The sequence below is a fragment of the Symphodus melops genome (genome assembly GCF_947650265.1).
Source record: "Symphodus melops genome assembly, chromosome: 9".
Taxonomy (NCBI): Eukaryota; Metazoa; Chordata; class Actinopteri; order Labriformes; family Labridae; genus Symphodus; species Symphodus melops.
The window spans coordinates 10,445,926-10,468,504 of record NC_136699.1 but is presented as its reverse complement, the minus strand read 5'-3'; the positions used below and the strand labels follow the sequence as shown (position 1 = coordinate 10,468,504).

The window sequence follows — 22,579 nt, the reverse complement described above, 5'->3', positions numbered from 1 at the left end:
AGAGACAGCGAACCATTCGCTCCAGAAAGAAACACGGTAAAACCCTCAAAAATGTGCTGTAAAAACACAGTATTTATGTGAATACAATATGTTCGTATCTACATAAAATTTAAAAGTCAAACATGTAGGCTACTAACTAATTTACTACAGACAAAGGGCAAAACACTACGTGGCATATAAGACTACTTAAATTGAAGTAATAATTAAATTTTTTAACCATTTGTCCTGTCTCTGTTTTACCAGAGAGCTTTAGTCTTAGAGCAAGTTTCCCAACATAAAGCTTTTCTAACCTCAGTCAGATGTTTAGCGTTTGGAAGTTGCACCTGCACAGTGCCAGTCTCCTTTTTTCAATGACAGAAACGCAAAGCAACTATTTAATGCGATTACAACAATAGTAGCCACTTGTCAAAGTGACTTGCCCCGTTCATTTCGGCTACCTCTAAACATAAGATTGCTTATTCAGTTGTTTTAATGACTCCCTCTCACTTGCATGTGTTGAGCAGAGGAGTTGGCTTGTCTAAACATCTGAGTTAAACAGAACAGACAGGAGCGTAATTTCATTTTCTGTTAAAGCATAAATTTACCATCTTATCAGCATTAGCTCAATTACAGCGCTTTATAGTGAGTTGATTGTTTTAACTGTTGTTGCCTAATATGAGAGATTATAGCCTCCAACACAAGGAGCCATGTGTATCTTAATCTAGGACACAACAGAGATCTCTGGTCTCAATGGGATTAATCAGAGTAAGTAAAAGTTAAATAAAAAAACACTGCTGACTCACTTAATGGTTGCTCTTCAACAGGTAGGCTATATGTATAACATAATAGTTGAATATCGATCATTTTGTAAACAATGTCTGCAGGCATCCATGTCTTTCTGGCTACTGGTCACACATTGCTTAATATCCAAATAAATTATAATAAATATTTTTCCTGCAGTTGTCAGCCTAAATGCGAGTATCGGATTAATAGCCTACTAACTTGTTAGATTATCTTTTTTCCAATGAGACATTTATGGAACAATTCACAGTATAGGCCTACGTTGATTTGGCGCACTGTGTTTCTCTATTTCTCTGTTTATGATGACGGGATTATCAACATTTATTTGCTGTAGTAGTGTCAGGAGAAATATCATTTTCGATCATTTTATTAAGCACAGTCCCAACCCATGTGTGTAAAACAGCTATGCGGATCATTTTAGTCCCTCTACTTTGTTGATATTTAAGGCCAGTGTTTTGACACTGACCGCAAAACGTGACGGACATATTGAGAGAAACTTCTGATTCATTTTGTGCAATATGATCTGGAAATTATAAATGAATTTGGTGCTGTGACTTTAAATGTGACTATGAGATTATAAAGTGTAACACGCCACAATTAATCGAAAGTGTTAAACAAAACAGCGTATGAAGTAGCCTATGCTCGTTTGTCTGGAAACTAATCAATTAACCTTTTATTAATACATAGAAAAGCATATTTTTTAAATGGAATGTAAAGTATTTTTCATGTCGTAAACTGCTCTCATTTCGGCAAGTAAAGGGAAAACTATTTCATGGCAAACTTTCGGCTATTTCTAAATGAATTTTGATCGAACGAGTTGACTCTGGGGCTCTGGGCTGTGTCAATGACCTTATAGTTCTACTTGATTAGTTTATTTGAATCCGTCTGCCCCATTTCTTTTGGTTAATTTGCTCCCGGTTATAATCGACCATCATATAGACAGACAACAGCTGGAAGAAAGAAACACCTTGATATCATGCAGTGAAGATGTGAGAGTGTGTTCAAGGACACACTGTGGACAGCGAGCTCAATCAATGATCCGATTTAAGACATCTGGAGGAGAAAAGTGTTTTCTTTAATCTTCTTTTATTCTTTAAGAATATCGCCAAAATAACCTCAGGGGCACGTTTCAGACTGCAGAAGTCTATTCAGCTCCAGACATCCTTCATTCATTTTTGACAAATTTGCAGTCCAGGACTGAGGCTTTTTCAAATGTAAAATATCCAACAATATAGGCTGCTTAATGCTCCTGTTACTTTGGACTTTTAAACCATTTGAAAGTGTTTTAAAACTTATGTTTTAGAGTTGTTTAATTCAAAAGAAAGGGCTTTTAGAGAGAAATCAGAATGATTGTCATCTCCCAGCATGGCAACAATCTTTTCAGAGTCGAGGACAATATAATTTTAAACCACTTCGTCATCTGAAAATAAATTTTACATTATAGAAATATAGAAGATTTGCTTTTAATTAAAAGCTAATAATTGTATGTGTGTGTGTGTGTGTGTGTATTGTGAAAGGCACCCACGCCTCGGCCTAAAGTGATGCATTTGTCGAGCCTTGAATTTTTTTTTTCTGTTTTTCCTCTTGTTTGGCAGATTATAAGGCAGAGACAGGGGATCTCAAGGACAGCGTGGACTTCAATTTAATCGAAGAGGCTGAGAGTGGAGTGGAAGAGTGACACACGAAGGAGAGAAGTTCATTATTCTGCTGAAAAGGAAACCAATGGCTTTCACTGTCACCATGGCAACCGGCCCTTCTTTTGCCGTGAGACGTATGATAAGGTACTTCACAACATTAAGCACAATTATCGCAAGGTAAAAAGGGGAAATATTGCTTTCCAATGCTAATAGATGTTCTATATTGATTGGCATGGCGATTCATATAATGTTCCCCTGCCTGACTCTCTGCAACTCTGCAACCTTTTATTGATATCTTGTGGAGGTGAATCTGGATGTAGGCCTTTAATGGCACTGAGGGCTCCAGCCTTTCATGCACCTTTACTTAGATATCAAGAAAAAACACTTTGTTTGTGTCAACAAGAAGATGGCAAATAAACCTACCTGTGAAGTAGGGAGATAAATCTTGAAAAATCACTATTATTAGTAATTACATTTTTATATGTTGGACTAGAACCATTTTGAATGAATGCATATTTTTTCGGCGCCTATTTTTGTAGAAAGTCTCATAACATAAATACTAAACACCAACTGCTTCCTGTCATTAGCATGCCATTCAGTTGTCAAGTGACCCTGCTCGAACTCTCGCACAATGGCAGGCCGGCTTTGGCAGCAGCGAGGTCGGCACCAAGCACAAGTCCAGGCTGTGGGGGGTTTTTGGTAAGGTGGTGGAGGCCTGCTTGGTTGGTGAGAGGATGGAGGATTAGCATTGTGGAAAGCATTGGAGCTGCTGCGTGTGTGTCTGCTGTGTGTGTGCGGGGTGGGGGCGGATAGGATGGTGGGGGCGGCAAATTGTTTTAACCCCTATTACAGCAACTGCATGGCGCTGGTCTTATCTGAGCGGCTGCAGCCACTCATTAATATTCGGTACATATGGCAGTGCTTTCTGTATCATTGTCTATTAATGGGAGGGATAATCGCTCATTCAATTATCAGGCAGTCAGCAAAAGACTAACGGCGCTCGCAAACCCCCTGCTTCACACAGTGACACAGCCCAAAACAGAGGTGTGCCAGCGAGGGGCTGAGAGCGATAGCAGGGATTACAACATATTAGCTACATTAATAAATCACAAAGTGGGAATAATGTGAAGCAAATAAGGGATCTGTTGGCAAACACGGAACATGCCTGAACTTTGGAGCAATAAAGCAGAGCAGGGTCTTCCACACGTCAGTGTCATGGCCACAATCCCTGTGACACTTTCAGGGATGCTTTTAAACGCTGACCTTTGTTGGAATGACCTTTTCTCTTTGATAGCCGAGTGATAGACTCTGACATCTGTGCAGAAGGAAGCTTGACCCTGAAGTCTGCAGGGCCAGAGATCTGTGAAGTGATCAAATGTAGCCTCCATCCCTGTTGATCTGTGCGCCGTGGCCCCGGGACCCTGTGCTGTCTGTCCCTCTGTTGCAGGGGCCACGGCCTGGATGTGAGGGGGTTACTGATAATAGTTTGACCTCTGGCTGCTTTGACCTGAGTAGACCTTGTTGAGACAACAGAAGCCCGCACAGAAAGAGAGCAAGGAAGTAGAGTGAGAGAGAGAGAGAGAGAGAGAGAGAGGAAGAGTTGGAGAAAGGTTGTTAAGTTATCCAGAGTTTCTTGAGGAGGTGAAGCAGGAGATGTGGAGTGCAGAGCTGTTGCAGGCAGAGGGAGGGAGGGGGGGGGGGGGGTAGTGTGAACAAGATAGGAGGTGAAATGTTAACAAAATCTTATAAAATCCGTAGTTTGATAAATTTTCGCATCCTGAATGAACCGAAGGCGGCTGTGGCTGTGGTGGAGGGGCCTTTGTTGGAGGTCCCATTTTCTCTGGCGGAGCAGCACGCTCACAGGGTCAGCGAAGTTACGAAAGTAATTAAAGCTCGGTGATTCACTGCCTGCAGCAGAGAAAAGAAAGCAAGCTGTCATTCTGATTTAGAAAAATAAATTACAATTTTAATAATGGGGGAGGATGGGGGTGCGAGAACGTCTCGAGCCTCGGTTAGTTTGGGGGGGGGGGCATGTTGGGTGGGAGGATGGGTCGAGGGGTTTGCTGGCTGCCTACTTATCAATAGTTGCAATATTTTTTTTTTTGAAACCGCATCGGTAGTACATTGCGAGAGCACAAGTGCCCTTAAAAAAAGAAAACCCTGGAACATTAACATACTGATTTCATGCGCATGGCAAAGGGCCTGAGCCAGTATCAGAGAGGACTCAGCACTCCTTTTGTCTGCTGGGACTCTGGTCCCCTCTGATATGAAAATTCAATTATTTTATAACTAGATCTGGCGCTGCGTTTTGACAGTCGACAGTAGCGCCTTGCCAGCTGCATCAGTGTGGGGGACCAGAGGCTCCTGATAGCGAGAGGGAGGCCCTTTCAGACATTGACATGTTTTTGGGGGACAAGATTGCCTAAATGTGTTGCATTTAAGGACTGAAAGTTAATCTAATGCACCACCATTATCTCACTCAGGTAATTCTAATACCATCCTCAATCTATGTTTACTCTCCCGTACGCAGCTGCATACTTGCACAGCCATTCAGTCACGGCCACTTTGAATCTGATTCCCAGGCTCTCTGCATCCAAACAGGTAATGTGTTTATTTTATTTCTCAGCCGAGCTGGAAAACTAAATAAAAAAAATACAACTTGTTTTCTAAGAGACATCAGCAGTTTCTAGATTGTAATTCTGCGAGAAGACAAACAAGAAAACACCCGATGCAGTGTCAAGAATCTTCAAAGAGCAAGTACTTTTTATGCTGTGCATTACGGGGCACAAATAATTGATCCATACTCTATTAACATACTGAGTTATCCACTTCCTCTCTTGAATAAAGACAGCTGTCACTGAACTTCTCACAAATAACTTTCTTTAAAAATAGAGGTAGACCTCTTTATATGATAATAATAATATAATGTAATGCTCTTTGTTTTGATCAAATGTAAAGAATTGACTCCATGTTGGCTTTAATGTGTACAGGGCCCAACGTGACATGCACTGCATGAGGAAAATATGGACCTCTCCTCCCTCATTCCTCACAACGATCTTTGAAGAATGATCAACTTTTTGTGATATTACTTCTATAATTTGTTATTGCAAACATTGTCCTCCATGTTAACATTTAATGAGTACAGACGCCAAACCTCGACAGGGTTAAGAACACTGAATCCTCTCAACTATCTTTGTCTGGAAAAACAAAAAAATATAATTTTCTCTACATGTGCAGGTCAACTTGTGATTTTTTTAATTGAATAATTTCCCTCACTTTATAGTTTCACACAGACAGCTCCAAACTTTTTTTTTCCAGGTGCTGTCCAAACAGACACACAAACTGGCCTATTTATGGGACAAATCCTTTCATTACCTCAGCGGCTCATTGTGAGCGTCCTGAGGGGGGTCTGTGAAGATTCGGGAACAGGAAGCAGTCCCCCCCCTTGTAAGACCCTCTCTACTCAGACCCCACTGTGTTTCTCTTATTAACCCAGCCTGGGAGAAGACGTACCTGCCTCCCCTCATTAAGGACACGCTGGAGTACGCGCTCAGCTCGCAGAAGAATGGAGCATTAATTAGTATTCTCTGCAGGGGGAACTGCCATTAGCACTTAATTAGCAGTAAGAGTACCATTCAGTGAGGCAGCCAGTTAGTGTCTGACACAATATGTTCTGTGTCTTTTCACTGCGTGTCATACTAACATGCTGAGAAAAGACTTGTTGTTTGTGCATGTGTGTTGTACAGAGTGCTGCTTTCAATTACATACCACATATATTTTTGATAAACTGACTTGTGTTTTTTTAATGTCCCTTTACGGATAAGCGCTTGCGATCTGTTTTTCCTTGCAGATTATTCTGAGTGCATGGAAAAGGACTATAAAAAAAACTTTGTATGATTGTAAATCATTGTACACCTCTTGGCGATATTTCTTTGAACATGAAATTCAAAAGATCTGAGAGATTTTTTTTTTTTTTTTTAATGCAAAATGTATTTGAAAAATGTATAAAAATGAAAGAGCGGCGTAAAACCCCTTTCTAACTCAGAGGGCCTTTATCCTTGGGAAATTTTAACACTTTGCGTTGCCCTCTTTCTACTGTTGGGCTTCTTGAGGGCAAACTGTATCCTCATCTGCCCGCACGCCTCAGCCCAGGATGTTAAAGTGGGAGATTTGGTGGGCGATGAGGTCAACTCTCCCCTGTTGGACTCATGGAAGTCTCTTTGATCTGCTGAGTGCGCATTCTTCTCTCTTTTCTCTGTGTTCTCTGTCCAGCACCGTCATCACAGAGCAGCACAAGGGAGCCTGTTAACCCGCCTCGGCCCGCTCCTCGGCCTCTCTGCCCCCCCTACCCCACCCCCACCCCACACTCTCCTCCTGCCCCATTCAACAGCTCAGGCGGATGTATGGTGGCAGTGGTACCTTTCTCTTCCTGAAATCTGAGAGGCAGAGAGCTGTCATTTGCCAATTTGGCCTGAATGGGGCGGACGGCGGATTGAATGTCGTTTTCCCACCAGGCTGTACCATCCAGACCAGCAGGGGAGTGAGGGGGGCCGCAGGGAGCGGTGGTAACGCTAGAGTAAAATTAGAGCTTTGATGGCAGCTAATAGTGTGTGATGGGTGGTGCTGACGTGGATTTCCAGTAAAGACGCCACAGGTTTCCTCTCTCTCTCTCTCTCTCTCTCTCTCTCCCTCTCTCTCTCTCTCTCTCTCTCTCTCTCTCTCTCTCCCTGTGCCTCTAAGCCAAGCAGCGACACACCTTTAAGATTATACATGTACAGGCTGGACCTTCTCTCTCAGAGCTGTTATTTCTACCTGATCAGTGTAATTATACAGCTCCAACTCCAAACCTGTCCAAGTCAAAGGAGCAGACCTCTCCTGTTTCTCTTAGTCTCTCACACACAGATGCAACACACATAAACACGTCAACCTTTAGGGATACAAAGACACTGCAGGATGTGACACCACGATTTTCTTATCAAGACACTGCAGTGCAGAAATGATTCAACATTTAACCCGTATGTTCGGTTTGGACCAGACAACTTTTAGAGCTCAAAAATATTGTTAGTTTTGTGCTTCGTTACGTGACTCATTTTATGGAGTTACCGTTATTTATAATGGATGAGATTAAGGACAGGCAGGCACTTTATTGTCATTTCTTTAAAGAACACAACTGAACTTTGTTGGCAACAATCCTGTACTGCAGCATTATAAAATCCTATCAAGTATAAAAATATATCCGTAGATTTTTTTTCCAGCTTGTGCCCTGGTTCAGAAAATGTGAACATAACTTCTGTTATGTATGATATGACTTCTGCTTTAGTATCAATATTTTGATATTAAACAGGTTTTAAGATGTTCGGAATAAAAACAAAAATACATTTTGTGAGAAATGTTGGTTTTGTTGTTTTAATTTGAACTAACATATGATGTCGATTTATGTGGGGAAAATTGAGTTAAAGAAGAAAAATGTAATGATAAGAGGATAAACCAACAATATATATTATCAAATCTTTAAGTGAGTTATATTGAATGGAGTTACAGAGAAAAAGCGGAGTCTTTCTTCGTGAGCCGAAAGTGTTTTGTTGGATTACTTAACGAGTGGAGGGATTTGTGTTGTGTGGGAAGGGTCTCAGGTACTGCAGCTGTTTCTTTCAGGGGGAATTAATCACCCTGACGCACCCCACACCCCACTATCCACTGAAGAGACACGAGCATGCACGAAACACAACACTGGGAGCTGCCTCGGGGCCTACACACACACACACACACACACACACACACACACACACACACACACACACACTTACACACATACATTTGGTGTTTTGATATCTTCTGAGGCGCGAGCGGCACAGTGATGCTCTGACATACAGAAGCTTAAAGGCTTCTTAAATGTCCATATCAATCTGCACACTTGTCAGCTTGACAATGACGGAAACAGAACACCATTAGCAGCGTTAGGCGGTGTGATGCTCATCGGTGCAACATTAGAGAAATGAATGGCTGTGTGGAAGACAGTCCTCTGGACGTTAGCCAAACCTATGCACTGAGAGGCAATTATAGTTAGGTATGTTTTTAATCAGGTGTTTTTCACGGTTTGATCTGAATGTTTGGTCTTGGTTTGTTTTTTGATTGTCATGCAGGGTTTGAGCCAGAAATATAATATCCTGTTTTAACATGTATCTGATTGCCTTGAGTTCATTGTCCTGTTCCGTCTTGGTAATGCCTATATGCTTGTGACCGTACAAGGTGATTGTCCTCTTCCTGCTGCACACAATCCATTGTGCGCTTCTCTCCTGGGATGGGCGATGTGTTTTGTTTTTGGAGCTCTTTCACACAAACTCGCAGTCTTTTCTCTTTCTTTTTTTTATTTTTTTATTTTAACACAATGGCCCTCTCTCCTCTCACCCAGCGTGGCAACGCTTTCAAACGAGGAAGCTCCAGGTCAGTTTCCCTTGCCAAGTTTTGCAGGCTGCCATGTTGTCTATTCTGCTCAGCTATTTAAAAAATGTTGAATATCAACAATGGCTTTCACTGGTGCATTGTCAACTTTTGTATGAAGCAATCTTGGCTGAATGAGATGGGTCCCAGAGCAGGGAGAGCTCAGCTTCAGTGTGCACCGCCACACCACTGACTGCCTGGCTCTTTTGGCTCTATTATATATTTCTCTGCAGCACTGGGAGCTTGCTGCTTCTCCCCTCTCAATGGCCGTGTTCGGGCCCAGGCTCTGGGCTGTGGATGTCTCTGCTATCTTCCAGCGCATGGTGCTGCTCCTGGGCCTGCTGAAAGCCAGCTGTTGAGGGTGTGTCTCACAGAGGGGGACCTGGAAGCAGCCGCAGGACCAGTCAGATGGTGAGTGTCCTCAATTTAGTGGCCAGAGTGGGAGGAGGTTAGAAGGAAAGAGAGGAGAGGAGAGGGAGGGGGCGTTTAGGGAGATGATGTAGGGAGCTTTGTGTCCTCTTGTGTTGCATTTACAGACACAGATGCAGACCGTGCAATTACGTGAGATTTAATTTACATTTTTACACTTTGGAAAGTTATTTATTTCCAAAGACACATCATGTCACCTGTTGGGCCCAAAGTCATTCAGGTCAGACACAGGAAGCTCAAGAGTGTGCCGTCTAAAACCACTTCTGTCACTTTCACGGCGTGCAACCCCCTGCACACTGACCTTTCTCCCTTCTGATATGTATGCCGGGCGCATTTTATTTGCAGCTTCGTGTGTTTGCACCAACACGCACATCTATGTATGTGTAAGCACAGAGAAAGATGAGTGCATGTTTCCAGATCGTTGGAACTTGGAGGGGACGTACAAAGACGTTGGAGTCTTTGTAGGGGCTGTCAGCCAGGAGAGGAGCGAATGGAAGTCGCTGTGATTCAGTGACAATCTTGTATGTTTCATTGACATATCAGTCTGAGGAGCAATGAGCCGTCACCTCTGCACTCCTCTTTACGTTGGGGAGGGGGGGGTGAGTTGGGTGTGTATAATGGTTGGGGGGGGACAAAACAGCGACACACTTAGGTATAGTTATTTTTCTTAGCTGTGTTAGTGAAAAGCCAAAGTTGATTGTTATGAGTGCGCTGCACTATTGACTGGGCACAGAAACCGTTTTTACTTTTATCATTTAAGCTTTTACCCTTTTTTTTTTTTGTATGATTTATTTTACACCCTTTCTGAAAAAAAAACAAGAGGCAAAATAATCTATCTTACCTCTATTAACCTCAGTTTCTTCAAAAAAGTTTTTAAGTTGATTTAAAAGACAACTAATTTAACACCGAAAACAGTATTTTTTTTTCACTGCTTAAAAGAAAGGTGTAATTAAATTTTTATTTTCTAGTAGATTTTTTGAAATCATATTTTTTTGTTCGATTCTTTTACATGAAATCGCTCTAAAATGTTCAAGACGCTCTCATTATTCTCATCTTTGTCTTTGAATATTTGGTTGATAAAGAACATTTTTTTTATTTCAGTTTCTGAGAGAATGACCAAACCTTTTTCACAAACACCTGCCTGAGCCCTGTGTTTGTTCCAGTCCCTGTAAACAGCGTGGAGACCCGTGTTGTCCTCTGTCTCACCTCTCTGAGCTCGCACCAAGGCAAGGTGACCAAGCTCATCTCACACCGGCTCATCCATTATCTTGTCAACAGTCAGCTCCGCCGCCTTAGTTTGCTCTTCTCCCACAAGACTTCCTCTAATGAAATACGCCACAATCACCGCACTCATCTCGTCATGCGCGAGGTAATTAATATATTTAGAGGGCGATGGCTAACTCTTAATTAAATTATGCCCTTTTTTTAATGAGACCTTGACTCAAACTAAATTTATGACCACTATCTGTTTTATCAAGTGCTCTGCACGCAACAAAGATTTGTCATTTTCTCCCAAATCACTGATAGATTCCACTGAATGGCACTCATGATTTATATGTCAATTTATGCTTGTTTGTTTCTTTATTTAAGGCTTAATAAATTACCCATTTTAATTACCTCACCTACTTTTGGATTCTTAAAAGCCCCAATTAATGCTCAGCGCTGTATCACAGTTACATTTCCATTTCGGTGCAGAATACAGATAACAAACTTGGCGACATTAATCATATTACAAAATTGGGTGTATTTAATTAATTAAAGTTACACTGCAAATTAATTGTGCATCCTCACAATATTATCTAAAGCTAATGAAGGCTCGACAAAGAGGCTGTTTCATTTTTTAAAGGCGGTTAGATTAGTGGGATCTCAATTATGGCTAAAACAAAAGAGGGCTGCTTGCTCGGGCACGGTGCAAAGCAAAAAGTGACCATTCAGCACTTTCCTGCAAACAAAAAGCGCCGAAAGTTTCCTTTGTTTTGCCAAAAACTGAACATGGCAATGATTCAAAAGATACATGGGAAATAATGAGGGCTGTAATTAGACAGCCAGCCAATAACACTATTTAAAATGATCATCATATAGAGGTTCCTGATAATGCCATTCACAACCAGCAGTTACTATCATAACTTTAACACTGGTGGGGGGAAAAAAGCATCTCGTTTCGAATGTGTTCTCTTTTGTTGCGTGTGTACGGCATTTGTGTGCCTAACAAATCCTTGAATCCAGCTAATGAGACGTAACGTGATGTCTCTGTGGGAGGAATGGAGATCGCACAGATTAGAGGTTCAAGTGTGAGGAAGTTTAGGCTGCAGACTTTGTCTCTGCACAAACGCACAAGTTATATGTTGCCTAATCCAGCCTCAAACATGCAGCGACTCAGAAGCAAAGCCATATTTATCCACATTTTCTGCCTAATTTCAGCTGGATTGAAATTAGCTTTCACCGGATAGCAGTGTTATAAATCACTGTAATTAAGTATTTTATTTTTCATTTAACGCATCATATACCAAATGTTTTAATATGAACGCTTCCTCTAATCTGCTAAGTAAATGTTAGGAGTCTTTGTCTAAGAAATGACCTGAAGGAGCCAATAATCATTGTGTATTCATTTCATAAATGCTCCCAGTGATGTCCTCTCCTGTGATAGAATTTAATTTGCTTTTAGCTTCATTAGCCAATAACCACCACTAAAAAAAAAAATTGCCGGTGTCAATTACGGCAACTCCAAGGGTCAGTGAGTTTATGATTTTTTTAACTGCACACTCCGCACGTGATTATATGGAGAGGTTGTAACTGTGATTAACCCCAGGCGTCTGTGTGTAACAATTTAGCATGCACTTGTGTGTTGAGCATACTTGATGAAACATTGCATCCCTAAGCGATAAGCAGCTTCATCCCAAAGAGACCTGATGGAGTGAGAAAATGCTCCCCTGGCTGAGTGAGATGGAGCAGAGCGTTGGGTGGTCACGCCTTGTCTGCTTATGACAGTGGCGGGTTAAAGAGATTACACCGGTCTGTTTCAGCAGCCTTGGCCTTCCACACACAAGGAAATAATGAGGAGGGACATGCATGGCCTGCTGAGGAGAAAAAAAAGGAGCTAAAGTTTGAAGCACAGGCTAAGGAAAAACAGATTTCAAGTATGTTGTTTCACAAGTTGAGGTCAGAAAAGTTAGCTGAAGGAGGGTGGAAGACATCGCCACATGACCACATTGGAGGCAAGAATGCAGCCCTTTCAATTAGCCTCGAGTCCTCGCCGTCAGACTTGAAACACTCCACTAAACCTCTCCTGAAATCTTTCCTTCCTGACTCTGTGTGTTTCTGCTTCTTTTAAAGGTTTGACTGAAGGTCCCTTCACCTATAACAACACGACATGGACATCTTCACTGCCTCCGAAGGAGCCACAGTAAGACTTGATCATCAGGGTTACATCCAAACAATATGGTGAGTTTACTAATCTGTCTGCTTCTTCTCTGTCGCTCATGACACCGAACCCCCCCCCCCCCCCCCCCCAGCAACAACATGTACAGCCATCCTGGGTGGGGATACTGAAGGAAAAGTCAAAGAAGCACTATAAAAAAAAATTCCCTTTAACATCACTACCTGGCCTTTTTTCCCCTCATCATGATGCACATATACAGTGAAGTATAGCACTCGTCTCTGTCAGGAGATAAGAAAGCATCTCACGTGAATATCTTCTGCAGCAATGATGATTTCATTGGCTCATGGTTTTGGCCATCTTTTAACTTTTCAGACTTTTGCACAGATATTTTGTCAACAGTAAATAATTAAAGGCTGTTAAAATGAAGGGGAAATTTTTGTTTTTGTAAAGTTGTTGTTAGCTTTTCAAAATTTGTTTTTGGAGGGTGTCAATGAGATTTCTGTGACTTGAAACTTTTTTTTTGCAACAGCTAATGTAAATGTATTGATTTTATTTTGCTTACCTTTCAAAGTTATCCAAATATGACAAAAGAAGCTCCCTGTACATATCGCCAAAGCAGACACTCCAAGACACAATGAGGACATGATACCTGTTGCTATACCTCATCATGTTATAAATCTGTGCATTTAGCAGAATCATTTATTTATAGCTTTAGAAGCTAATTCTATGACACTAGTTGATCAGTCATTCATCATCTTCACCATGAGTGATCATATAAAACTGATCTTTTATAAATGATACAAAAAATGTCTGAATCTTTCCTCAGCCATGACTGCATTGAAACATTTCACAAAAATAGCTTAAATATGTGAAATGTCTAACAACTCCTCTGGGTCAAATAAGTCACATTACCATGAGGAATCCTCTCTATGCTTTGTGGAATAAAGAGGTGATAATAGCAGCACTTTTATTCCTCTAAATGACCCGTGAATATTATTTTACCTGTGTTGAACTGGGAGGACGCGACCATTCACGCCGGCACAATGGGAACAGCAGACCGTGCGTAAATTGCATCTTCATTTGCATTCCTCGTCCAAAAATCATGCAAATCTTAATGAGACGCTCTCCATTGTGGCTGTAATTGAAAAGCCATTCTTTGTTAATTACTGTTTCTCAAAGGCCTTGTCCGCAGTCACTGAGCTGAAACAAAAAAAGTTATTGATTCTGGAGGTCGCGGGGTTTAAAAACGGACACGGAGGAATAATGTTGTTTATTGTGGCTTTGAGATGCCACTTTCGATTGTCAGAAATATCTCTGTCCTGCGGTGCCGTGAACATAAAATTATATAGCCTACAAGAAAATGACACTTGTACAGGCCGGCAGTAGCCATACAAATCAACAAAACGTAGTAATAAATCACGAACAATTATTGGTTCTTTAATTACTGCTGAATCGCTAAGTCTGGACGTGTAATATATAAGTTGTGCTTCACAAAGCTGAAGCTGTATTTGGACATGTAGAGAATGGAACTGATTTAAGATGTCGCTTTGTGATGTCAGTTAAATTAGACAACAATTCCCATGCAGTTTCTGCATAACGTCAATTAATAACGTGTGTTTCATTCGAGGCCCAGAGGCCTTTCATTGAATCAAAACATATAGTCTTTGATTCTTAACTCATCTAGTCAGCAAGTAGCCTATAGTGCTCTGTCGACCATAAAGTTAAATTTAAAAAAAATACTGCTTATTATCAATTAAATCTTTATTCTAACGAAATATACTAAATAAATAACAAAAATAATTATTTTTTTTCTCCTCAAGACTTTTGGGGTGAAATTTCAGCTTTCAGGCTTCATGCGCAATTAATCTATTTTGGAGCATTAAATGATCTATGATTGACCTGATTGCACGCAGGTTATATCCTCCCATCAGGACGTCCACCTATGTCCCAGCATTTATCAGTGTTGTCCTCCCTCTGCGCGCACAGGGAGCCTCCTCTAAGGTCTGTGGGGCTTGTTGCAGCTGAATCCGAGCACACTGCGCTGGTGGTCCCTCGCTCCTTAATTAGGAAATTAGCTGCACAGAGGCCCTCATTACCCAACTCCGGGTTACTCCTGGTGACGTTTTTTTTTTCTCTTTCTCTCTCTCTCCCTCTGCTACCGTCCATTTCCATAAGAAGATTACAAGCGGATCAGTATTGAGATGTGGCCAGATAAACAAATAACTGCTCCCTGAGAATGGATGGCTGCTAATTGGACGTTAGTTTTATTGCTCCTGCTCCGTGTGTGACGCCCCATTGAACGTGAAAATTAAATTCATGGAGTGATGTCTCTTTTCATATGATCTACTGCAACTATCTGGCCAATAGACTCTCTATCAATTTAGGATAACAGCAGCTTAACAATTAATACATAGAATCTCTCAGTCTGTTTGTTTCAGTCCCTTGGGTCGTCTTTCAGACATAAATAATGTCTACAAAAACAGACTTCTACAATCCCAAAATGCAATACGCTTTATTCTTAGTGTTGGACGTTCATATTCGGAACTGGAAATGGAAAGTTTTATCCACGCTTTGCAGTAAAGAAGAGCAAAAAAATGAATTGATGTTTGGACTCATTAAAACAACTAGAAACATTCACTTAAGACACTCATGAAGCACTATAATTATCCTGTCCTGACTTCTTTTTTTAAATTTCGAAATAGGCTTTTGGAGTTTGAAACTTTCTTCAAATTTCTTTCTCCGTTGTTTAAAGGTTAAGTTAAGACTGTGAATTTCCCTCAGGTGGACGCAGTAGCTGCGCGTCAGGTCTTGGCTCTGTGGGAGCTGATAGACTTTAAAATGCACATACAGTAAAGTGTCCCCCCGCAGAGCTCATGTATATACTGAGGTGTTAATGGTGGCTTTCGATGGGCGATCCGCTCGTGGTCATTAGCAGGTGTGAGTTTTGACCCTGTTGTGCTCTTACCGAGTTTCAGGTCGTTTGTCAAGAGACACATGCAAAAAAACAGACCTCTTCACGGTGATCGTTTTTTATAAGCATTAACAGCACCGAGAGAAAACAAGTCCGCAAACATGGAGCTCAAGGTTTGATATTGAAGTGTTTGACCCACAGGGAGCTGCTGGAGCTCCTCCGGGATTAAAAATATGTTCTGTCCCCTCCACAAGAGGTCGTTGATGCATTAGAGTTTTGCTTTGTGGGAACCTCAACCACACGACAGAAACACTCAGGAAACCAAAAGTATTGTTAAATCTTAACCTCTCTATTACAGTCTTCGTTTAATTGAATTACATGAAGGCAATTTAAGAGATAATGAGATTAGGCTACTGATCATCAATATGTTTATCAGAAATCTGAATGTTATTTAATTCATTTCAATGCAGTCTTCGGCTTTAATTTCATATATTTTCTAACGTTTAGAATAATCCTTCAGGCGAACTCATTTAAATTGTTGAACTGATTTTATTTTGTCACGTGTGCCGGTAAAAAAAATCTTATCGGAACATATGCAATTCAAACTTCAGAGCAGGTATTTAAAAAAATATATCATTTTATGAAACACGTAGGCTTAAGGCTTTTTACTATAATAAGACTGATATGTTTTTTTTTACATTATGGTCATTAAAATACTAAACTTCTTACACGTTTTACAGTATTTGCGAATTACATCATTAATTTTTTCTCTGCTAACAGCACCGTTTACTCCATTCTTCCTCCTATCTGAACCATTTAGTCTCGTTTTAAAGTCTGTTTTTACGTCTGTTTTCTTTCTGTCAATTATTTAATGACATCCATCCCTAAGACTTGTTTCTCTGCAGCAATAAATGTAGCTCAAGGTTTAACCAGACTTTACAACTTTTTGTTTTTGTTTTGCTCATGATAGTTTACGCAGGTAGTCAATGGACAGAAACATTGTATAAAACTCATTTTTGGTTACAGTTCATCCCAAAAAAATGTATGTAATCAGGGAATGTCTGTTCAATCAATTGAATTTCCTTTTCTCACATCATATAGCGAAAGTAAAATCTCTCACATTTTGCGTTCAGGTATCTGTTTTAAAAACTTGAGCTCTCCCTCCTCCTTCCACCAAAACACAGCGCTGTGCACTCTGGTGGAGCTGTGGAGCTGCGCGCTGATTGGTCGTACCCTCCTCATTGTCATGCTGTCAATCCACATCACATGGTCCGGCCACCAGGCCTATTAACAGATGAGCTTGGCGAAGAAGTTTAGACTTCTGTTGGGAGCCGTGCGGGACAGAGCTGTACTGAGCCTAGAGAAACCAGAAGCACCTGCACTCTTGCCTCTTTTGGCACAACTTTTTTTCCCCCATCGTATGAGACTGGTCAGTATCTCTACCTCTTTGACTTCTGGCGCTGCTTCGTGAACTTTATTTTTTATGTGCCTGTAAGTGAACACTTTGAGAATGTATAACATGATGGAAACCGAGATCAAGACCCCGCTCCCGCAGTCCAACTCGGGCTCGGGGCCGGGCGCGAAGAACAACAGTGCCAACGACGCAGAGCGCGTGAAGCGGCCGATGAACGCCTTCATGGTGTGGTCCAGGGGACAGCGGAGGAAGATGGCGCAAGAAAACCCCAAAATGCACAACTCTGAGATCAGCAAACGGCTCGGTGCGGACTGGAAACTTCTGACCGACGCTGAGAAGAGACCGTTTATCGACGAGGCCAAACGTCTGCGTGCCATGCACATGAAGGAGCACCCGGATTATAAGTACCGTCCCCGCAGGAAGACCAAGACCTTGCTCAAGAAAGACAAGTATTCTTTGCCAGGGGGTCTGCTTGCGCCTGGAGGAAACGCCGTCAACAACTCAGTGTCTGTGGGGCAGAGGATGGACGGTTACGCGCACATGAACGGCTGGACGAACAGCGCGTACTCCCTCATGCAGGACCAGTTGGCTTACCCTCAGCATCACAGCATGAACAGCCCACAGATCCAGCAGATGCACCGGTACGAGATGGCTGGGCTCCAGTACCCCATGATGTCCTCAGCACAGACCTACATGAACGCAGCCTCCACGTACAGCATGTCTCCGGCTTACACACAGCAGACCCCCAGTGCCATGGGACTCAGCTCCATGGCGTCCGTTTGCAAGACCGAGCCCAGCTCCCCCCCGCCGGCCATAACGTCCCACTCTCAGCGGGCGTGTTTGGGGGACCTGAGGGATATGATAAGCATGTACCTGCCTCCCGGCGGGGACAGCGCGGAGCACTCCTCCCTGCAGAGCAGCCGGTTACACAGCGTCCACCCGCACTACCAGAGCGCGGGGACGGGCGTCAACGGCACGCTACCCCTCACACACATCTGAGGGACAAAAACAGACTCTTTGAAAAACTTTCTAAAAAAAAGTACTTCGGATACTTGAACTTTTTGGTTGCTGTAGAAACAACGTTCAACAGTTTGTTTTGTTCAGAAACAGTTTAATCTTGAGTTGTCCATTTTGAAAAATGACTTAGAAATGGACCCGAATGAGCGTCGAGCCCGTCAGAGTAAAGAGGCGTTTCATCATAAGTATAAAGCAATCAGACGTATGTAGAAGAATTGGACTTCTATATTTTAATGAATGCCATATTTTCTCTCCATGAAAGGGCATGTGGCCTCGTTCAGAGAGGCTGGCGTATTTCAGAAAAGCTGGATGGAAAAAAAGATGCTTCATAAATGTTTACACTTAATTTTTAGAATGTCAGTTGTCTTGACTTTGTCCAAATTTCTGTAGTCTTCTCGTTTTTTTCCTCCTCCTCCTCTTCCTCGTGACATTTAGGTTACAATGAAATGTTAAGACTGTGCGGGTCGCAAACGCAAGTTTTATTTATAGTAAGATTGTTTTCTTTTTAGCTTGTGAGCCCGATGTTTTGTCACGTGAAAAAATGTTCAATTTTTTTTTTGTAAAATGTTATTTTCTGTGATGGTTCTGACAGTGTCATGTTTACTCATTCTCCTGAACGAAAAAAAAGGTTTATTTAAACTGACGTTTCTACATATTTTAAGACCATCCTCTATTCTTAAATGCTGAATAAATTTGTACAAAACATGATTTTTGACTCTGTGCTTTGATTGTTACATGATAAGATGCTTTGAAATTAGGTGGTTCAAAATCTCTGGAGTGCTGTTTTAATCCCAAGGGAGTATAAGAAAAGTGATGCTTTTGTTGTTTATTTTGTTTAGACCTCCAGAACACTGAATCTGTTATTTCAGGACTCTTAATTTGATAGTTACACCTTACAAACATCCAATTTATCTTTCTGGAGAGGGGACTAAACTGATTTTAAAAAGTCTTGTTCATTTTACGTCTTAAATAAAAATTAGGACAACTTGTTAGCTTAGTGTTCCTGTGAACAGCAGTGAAAATTTCAACATCTTTATATGAAGAAAAGGATTTATAAAAAATCTCAAATAAATGTATTTACAGGCGTTTGGGAATAGCAAGAATCAAAACTCTCTTTTTGCTGTATTTATATGTAATTCTTTTTTTTTTTTTTTGAACAAAACACAGTTAATAATGTTAAGTAGCTACCTATTTCTTTCAAAAGTCCAGTCCTCTCCTTCATTTCACTATTAACCAGCTGAAGACAGACTATCTATCAGAAGACACAATTTTATCACAAGTTTTCATCAGTGTGTGCCCCGGTCAGCCTCAGAGTGTATTCATGTTTATCATGAAGAGCACAGTCTCGAACTTGTGTCTTTGGAAAGCATTTGTTATAAATCAGTGCTAAACAAATAAATACTGACTGATGGATCACAGGATTTCTGTTTATTATATATATCAAAATTCGTGAGTTTAGAATTATAAGGTTCTATCTCCACTTTCGGTCGAAATTGAGTTTTTGATATAATCTGATCCATTAGGATTTTATCAATGCCTCAAAGTACCTATAGGGTGATGTTCTTGTTGAACTATAATAGTAGATTATACTACATAACAGTTTTGCCAGCTGGGACTTAAAAACTTTGATGCTCAATATCTCTGAATTACCCAAAACGGAGATAGAACCTTATAATTCTAAGCTCACGATTCAAGAATACAAATAAAAATAGGACAAAGAATAAATGACCATCTCTGATTTAACAACATGTAAAACATGCTAAAATAATATAAAAAGACTTCTTCATATAGCCCAAATGTATCTTTTGACAATTTTGATCTACTTTTTAGTGCTGTGGGGTCTAATGTGTGAGACTCTATATTGTATATATAAACTCTAATGAATTACTCTCTAAATAATTAAGTTTTCTCTTTTTCATATTTGGCCTTTAGGAAGGAATTTCAACATTCCGATATTTCATTTACTTACAGACAAACCCTCATAGTAACTATAGGAGGAAATTTAAATGGTGAAGCGCTACAGCAACTTCTCTTCACTTAGTTGTTTCTGTTAAAATGATTTAATGATAAGATAAATTAAGACCAACATTTGTTGAATTTTTCATAAATACAAAAACTGCATCACTTTCATGAACTTTGTTATCACTCACACTGTGGCTGCAATTGCAGTGGTGTTTGTGTGTAAATGGAGTAGCAGTGCACCTCAGCAAAAATAAGCTGTGGCCACCAAGAGGGGCCGAGGCAGTGGTAGTCCCGCTGGCCTTCCCACACTCCCTGCAGGACCTGATCCACGGCTCAGCACAGCGGCCTGGATTAGCCCTACGCACCTTTGTGGAGGGAAAGATTATCCAGACCTCCCTGCATTCACTGACAGGGTCTTAAGTCATTCTAGCGTGCCAGCAGCCACCCGTCACCTAATCACACTCTCCAACTCATTTTTTTGTAATTAAGCAGCTTTTCTTTTTTCCTGCTTCTCTTTGTCAGAGGAGTTTGCTGTGGACTTGATTAAGTAAAGCATCAAACTCTTAAAAAAAAAAAAAAACTCACCTGTTAACTCACCTGCTCAAATACACATACCTGTAGGTTCACTTTCCACCAATCAATCAGTCAAAAACAACTTCAAACATAAAGCACCCTGTTTGGGCAGTTGGAAAGAAAATGTCATTAACATAAAAAAAAATGAAATGTAAAAAAACAGCCACATGTGGACAACGAATGAAGTGAATACTGATAATTAAGTAGACTGTTATATAAACTGACTAAATACCGTGATTAAGAATCAGTCTTGGTAAAAGGATAACATGCTGTTAAAATAAATTTGATAACAGTTGAGGTTTTTGCCAAACAAGCGATGCTGAACTTGTATGATATGAGAAAAAGTTAGTTTATTGTAATGCATCTTTTATTTCCTCTTTCTGTGATTTGGCACCGAACTGTCATCCCTCATTTGGAGAAAGGTGTGTGTCCGAGCCATGCACGGCTATTGATTGTGTTTGAATGTTCTGGCAGTGAGGCCATCAGACTCAGGCTCCCCCTAACTACCACCGGCCCCCTCTACTCCCACCCCCCCCTTTGCTCTCCCCCTGCTGAGCACCCGAGGGCCTCTCTCTCTCTCTCTCTCTCGCTCTCTCTCGCTCACTCGCTCTCTGTGCTGTCATGTGCAGCTCTGTGCCCACTCAGCAAGTGCAGGCATATCCCACTTCCATCTGCCTATGACCTCACAGCCCCTGTTTGTTTAACCCCCTCTCCAAAAACTAACCTAATTATAGCCCTGGAGAACATGGATTCAGCGGATTCCGATTGGGTTCTGCCTCCGTGTGCACACCTATACATACGTGCAGCATGAGCACGACATCGTGTTTCAGCCAATCCTGTTTTTCACATTTTACTCTCCTCTATAGTATGTCACAACATGCCCTGCCAGTTGCATGTCATGAAGTACACAAGAATGAGGTGGTAAAAAAAAGTCTTTTTTGGTGTCTCCTTTTTTACGTCAGCATGATGAGTGGAAAACTCACCACGCATGTCTGACGTTGGTGACATCAGACAGTCACCTGCTCAACTGGCTCGGTGGCCTCCTTCAGGAGGACACACCTGATTCGACTCTCAACACTTTGTGTTATCTGGAGCCTCCTACGATGTGCAGAGCAGACGTCACCCAGCAGCATAGTTTGAGTGTAAGCGGATGAATGAGTGTGTAGGGACCTGCACCTATGACAGAGGCAGACTGTATTGATCTGCTGTGGCTGGGATCTCCAGGAAGGCCCTCTGAGGCCAGCCCTTAGGGGGCCTGGAGTGGCCCTTCCAGCTTGGTCAGGCTCTGTCCAGAGAGCGCAGGGACTCGTGTGAGGTAGTGAGATTGACAGCAGAGCGGTGGTCATGTGTGTGTGTGTGTGTGTGTGTGTTGAGGTGCGGGGGTTGGGGTGGGGGTTAATCTCCCTGAACTGGGGCAGATGTTGTTAACGAGCTCCTCTCAGGTCGACTCCCTGCGTGGGAAAGTTGCATCAAATCCTCCTGGGGTCAGGGCTTCTGGGCTGACCCAATGAGAGCCATCCCTCTCCACTGCACCGTCCTCTCAATCCCTTCTCCACTCACCCTCCCCTCCACTCAAAGGAGACACTACAAAATCACATTTGACCATTTTTTTTTTTCCTAAGTGCATCCCCGGTTTCCCCTCTTCTCTCTTGAACGCATGTGAGAGCTGGTGGAGTCGTTGCGTGATGCAAATGTCTCATTAATAATAGCTGTGGTTGGATCTTCATGCCTTACACAACCACAAAGAATGCTGAGTGGGAAATGCTTCAAAGATGAGCATACCGCCACTCAACAAACTGCATCCGCCCAGTAGCAAGTTACATGTGCTCATGTGGAGGGAAGGTAAATTAGTTGAATAAAGGTCTTATAGACTTTCAGGCGCCAAAGCTGCTATTGGGTTATTGAGGGGGTAAAAGTGCATGAGAAGTGAAGAAAAAAAAGTATGTCTGATAGGCATAAGCAGAGGTACAGATACTTGTGTTAAAAACACCCATGCGAAGATAGAAGTATTAAATACTTCTTTACTGAAGTACAGG

General features: G+C 41.6%; 1 protein-coding gene across 4 annotated transcripts; it reads left to right on the top strand.

The window, feature by feature from the left end:
• Positions 1 to 18,716, top strand: sox3 (SRY-box transcription factor 3). Of its 4 annotated transcripts, XM_079352365.1 has the most exons (6): positions 10 to 36; positions 2,376 to 2,561; positions 4,948 to 5,018; positions 9,092 to 9,269; positions 12,621 to 12,728; positions 16,762 to 18,716. In XM_079352365.1, exon 6 carries the CDS (start codon positions 17,088 to 17,090, stop codon positions 17,988 to 17,990), a length of 903 nt encoding a protein of 300 aa, XP_079208491.1. In that variant the 5' UTR covers positions 10 to 36; positions 2,376 to 2,561; positions 4,948 to 5,018; positions 9,092 to 9,269; positions 12,621 to 12,728; positions 16,762 to 17,087; the 3' UTR covers positions 17,991 to 18,716. The 4 variants fall into 4 exon arrangements, 3 of the variants coding, with proteins under 3 accessions (XP_079208491.1, XP_079208493.1, XP_079208492.1); XR_013779857.1 differs by lacking the exons at positions 9,092 to 9,269; positions 12,621 to 12,728; positions 16,762 to 18,716 and adding an exon at positions 5,736 to 6,091 and having other exon boundaries at positions 1 to 36; XM_079352367.1 differs by lacking the exons at positions 4,948 to 5,018; positions 9,092 to 9,269.
• The last annotated feature ends 3,863 nt before the right edge of the window (positions 18,717 to 22,579 follow it).

What these genes read in the sequence shown, in the direction of transcription:
- sox3 (XM_079352367.1), top strand. Translation starts at nt 17,088, where the DNA reads ATGTATAACATGATGGAAACCGAGATCAAGACCCCGCTCCCGCAGTCC.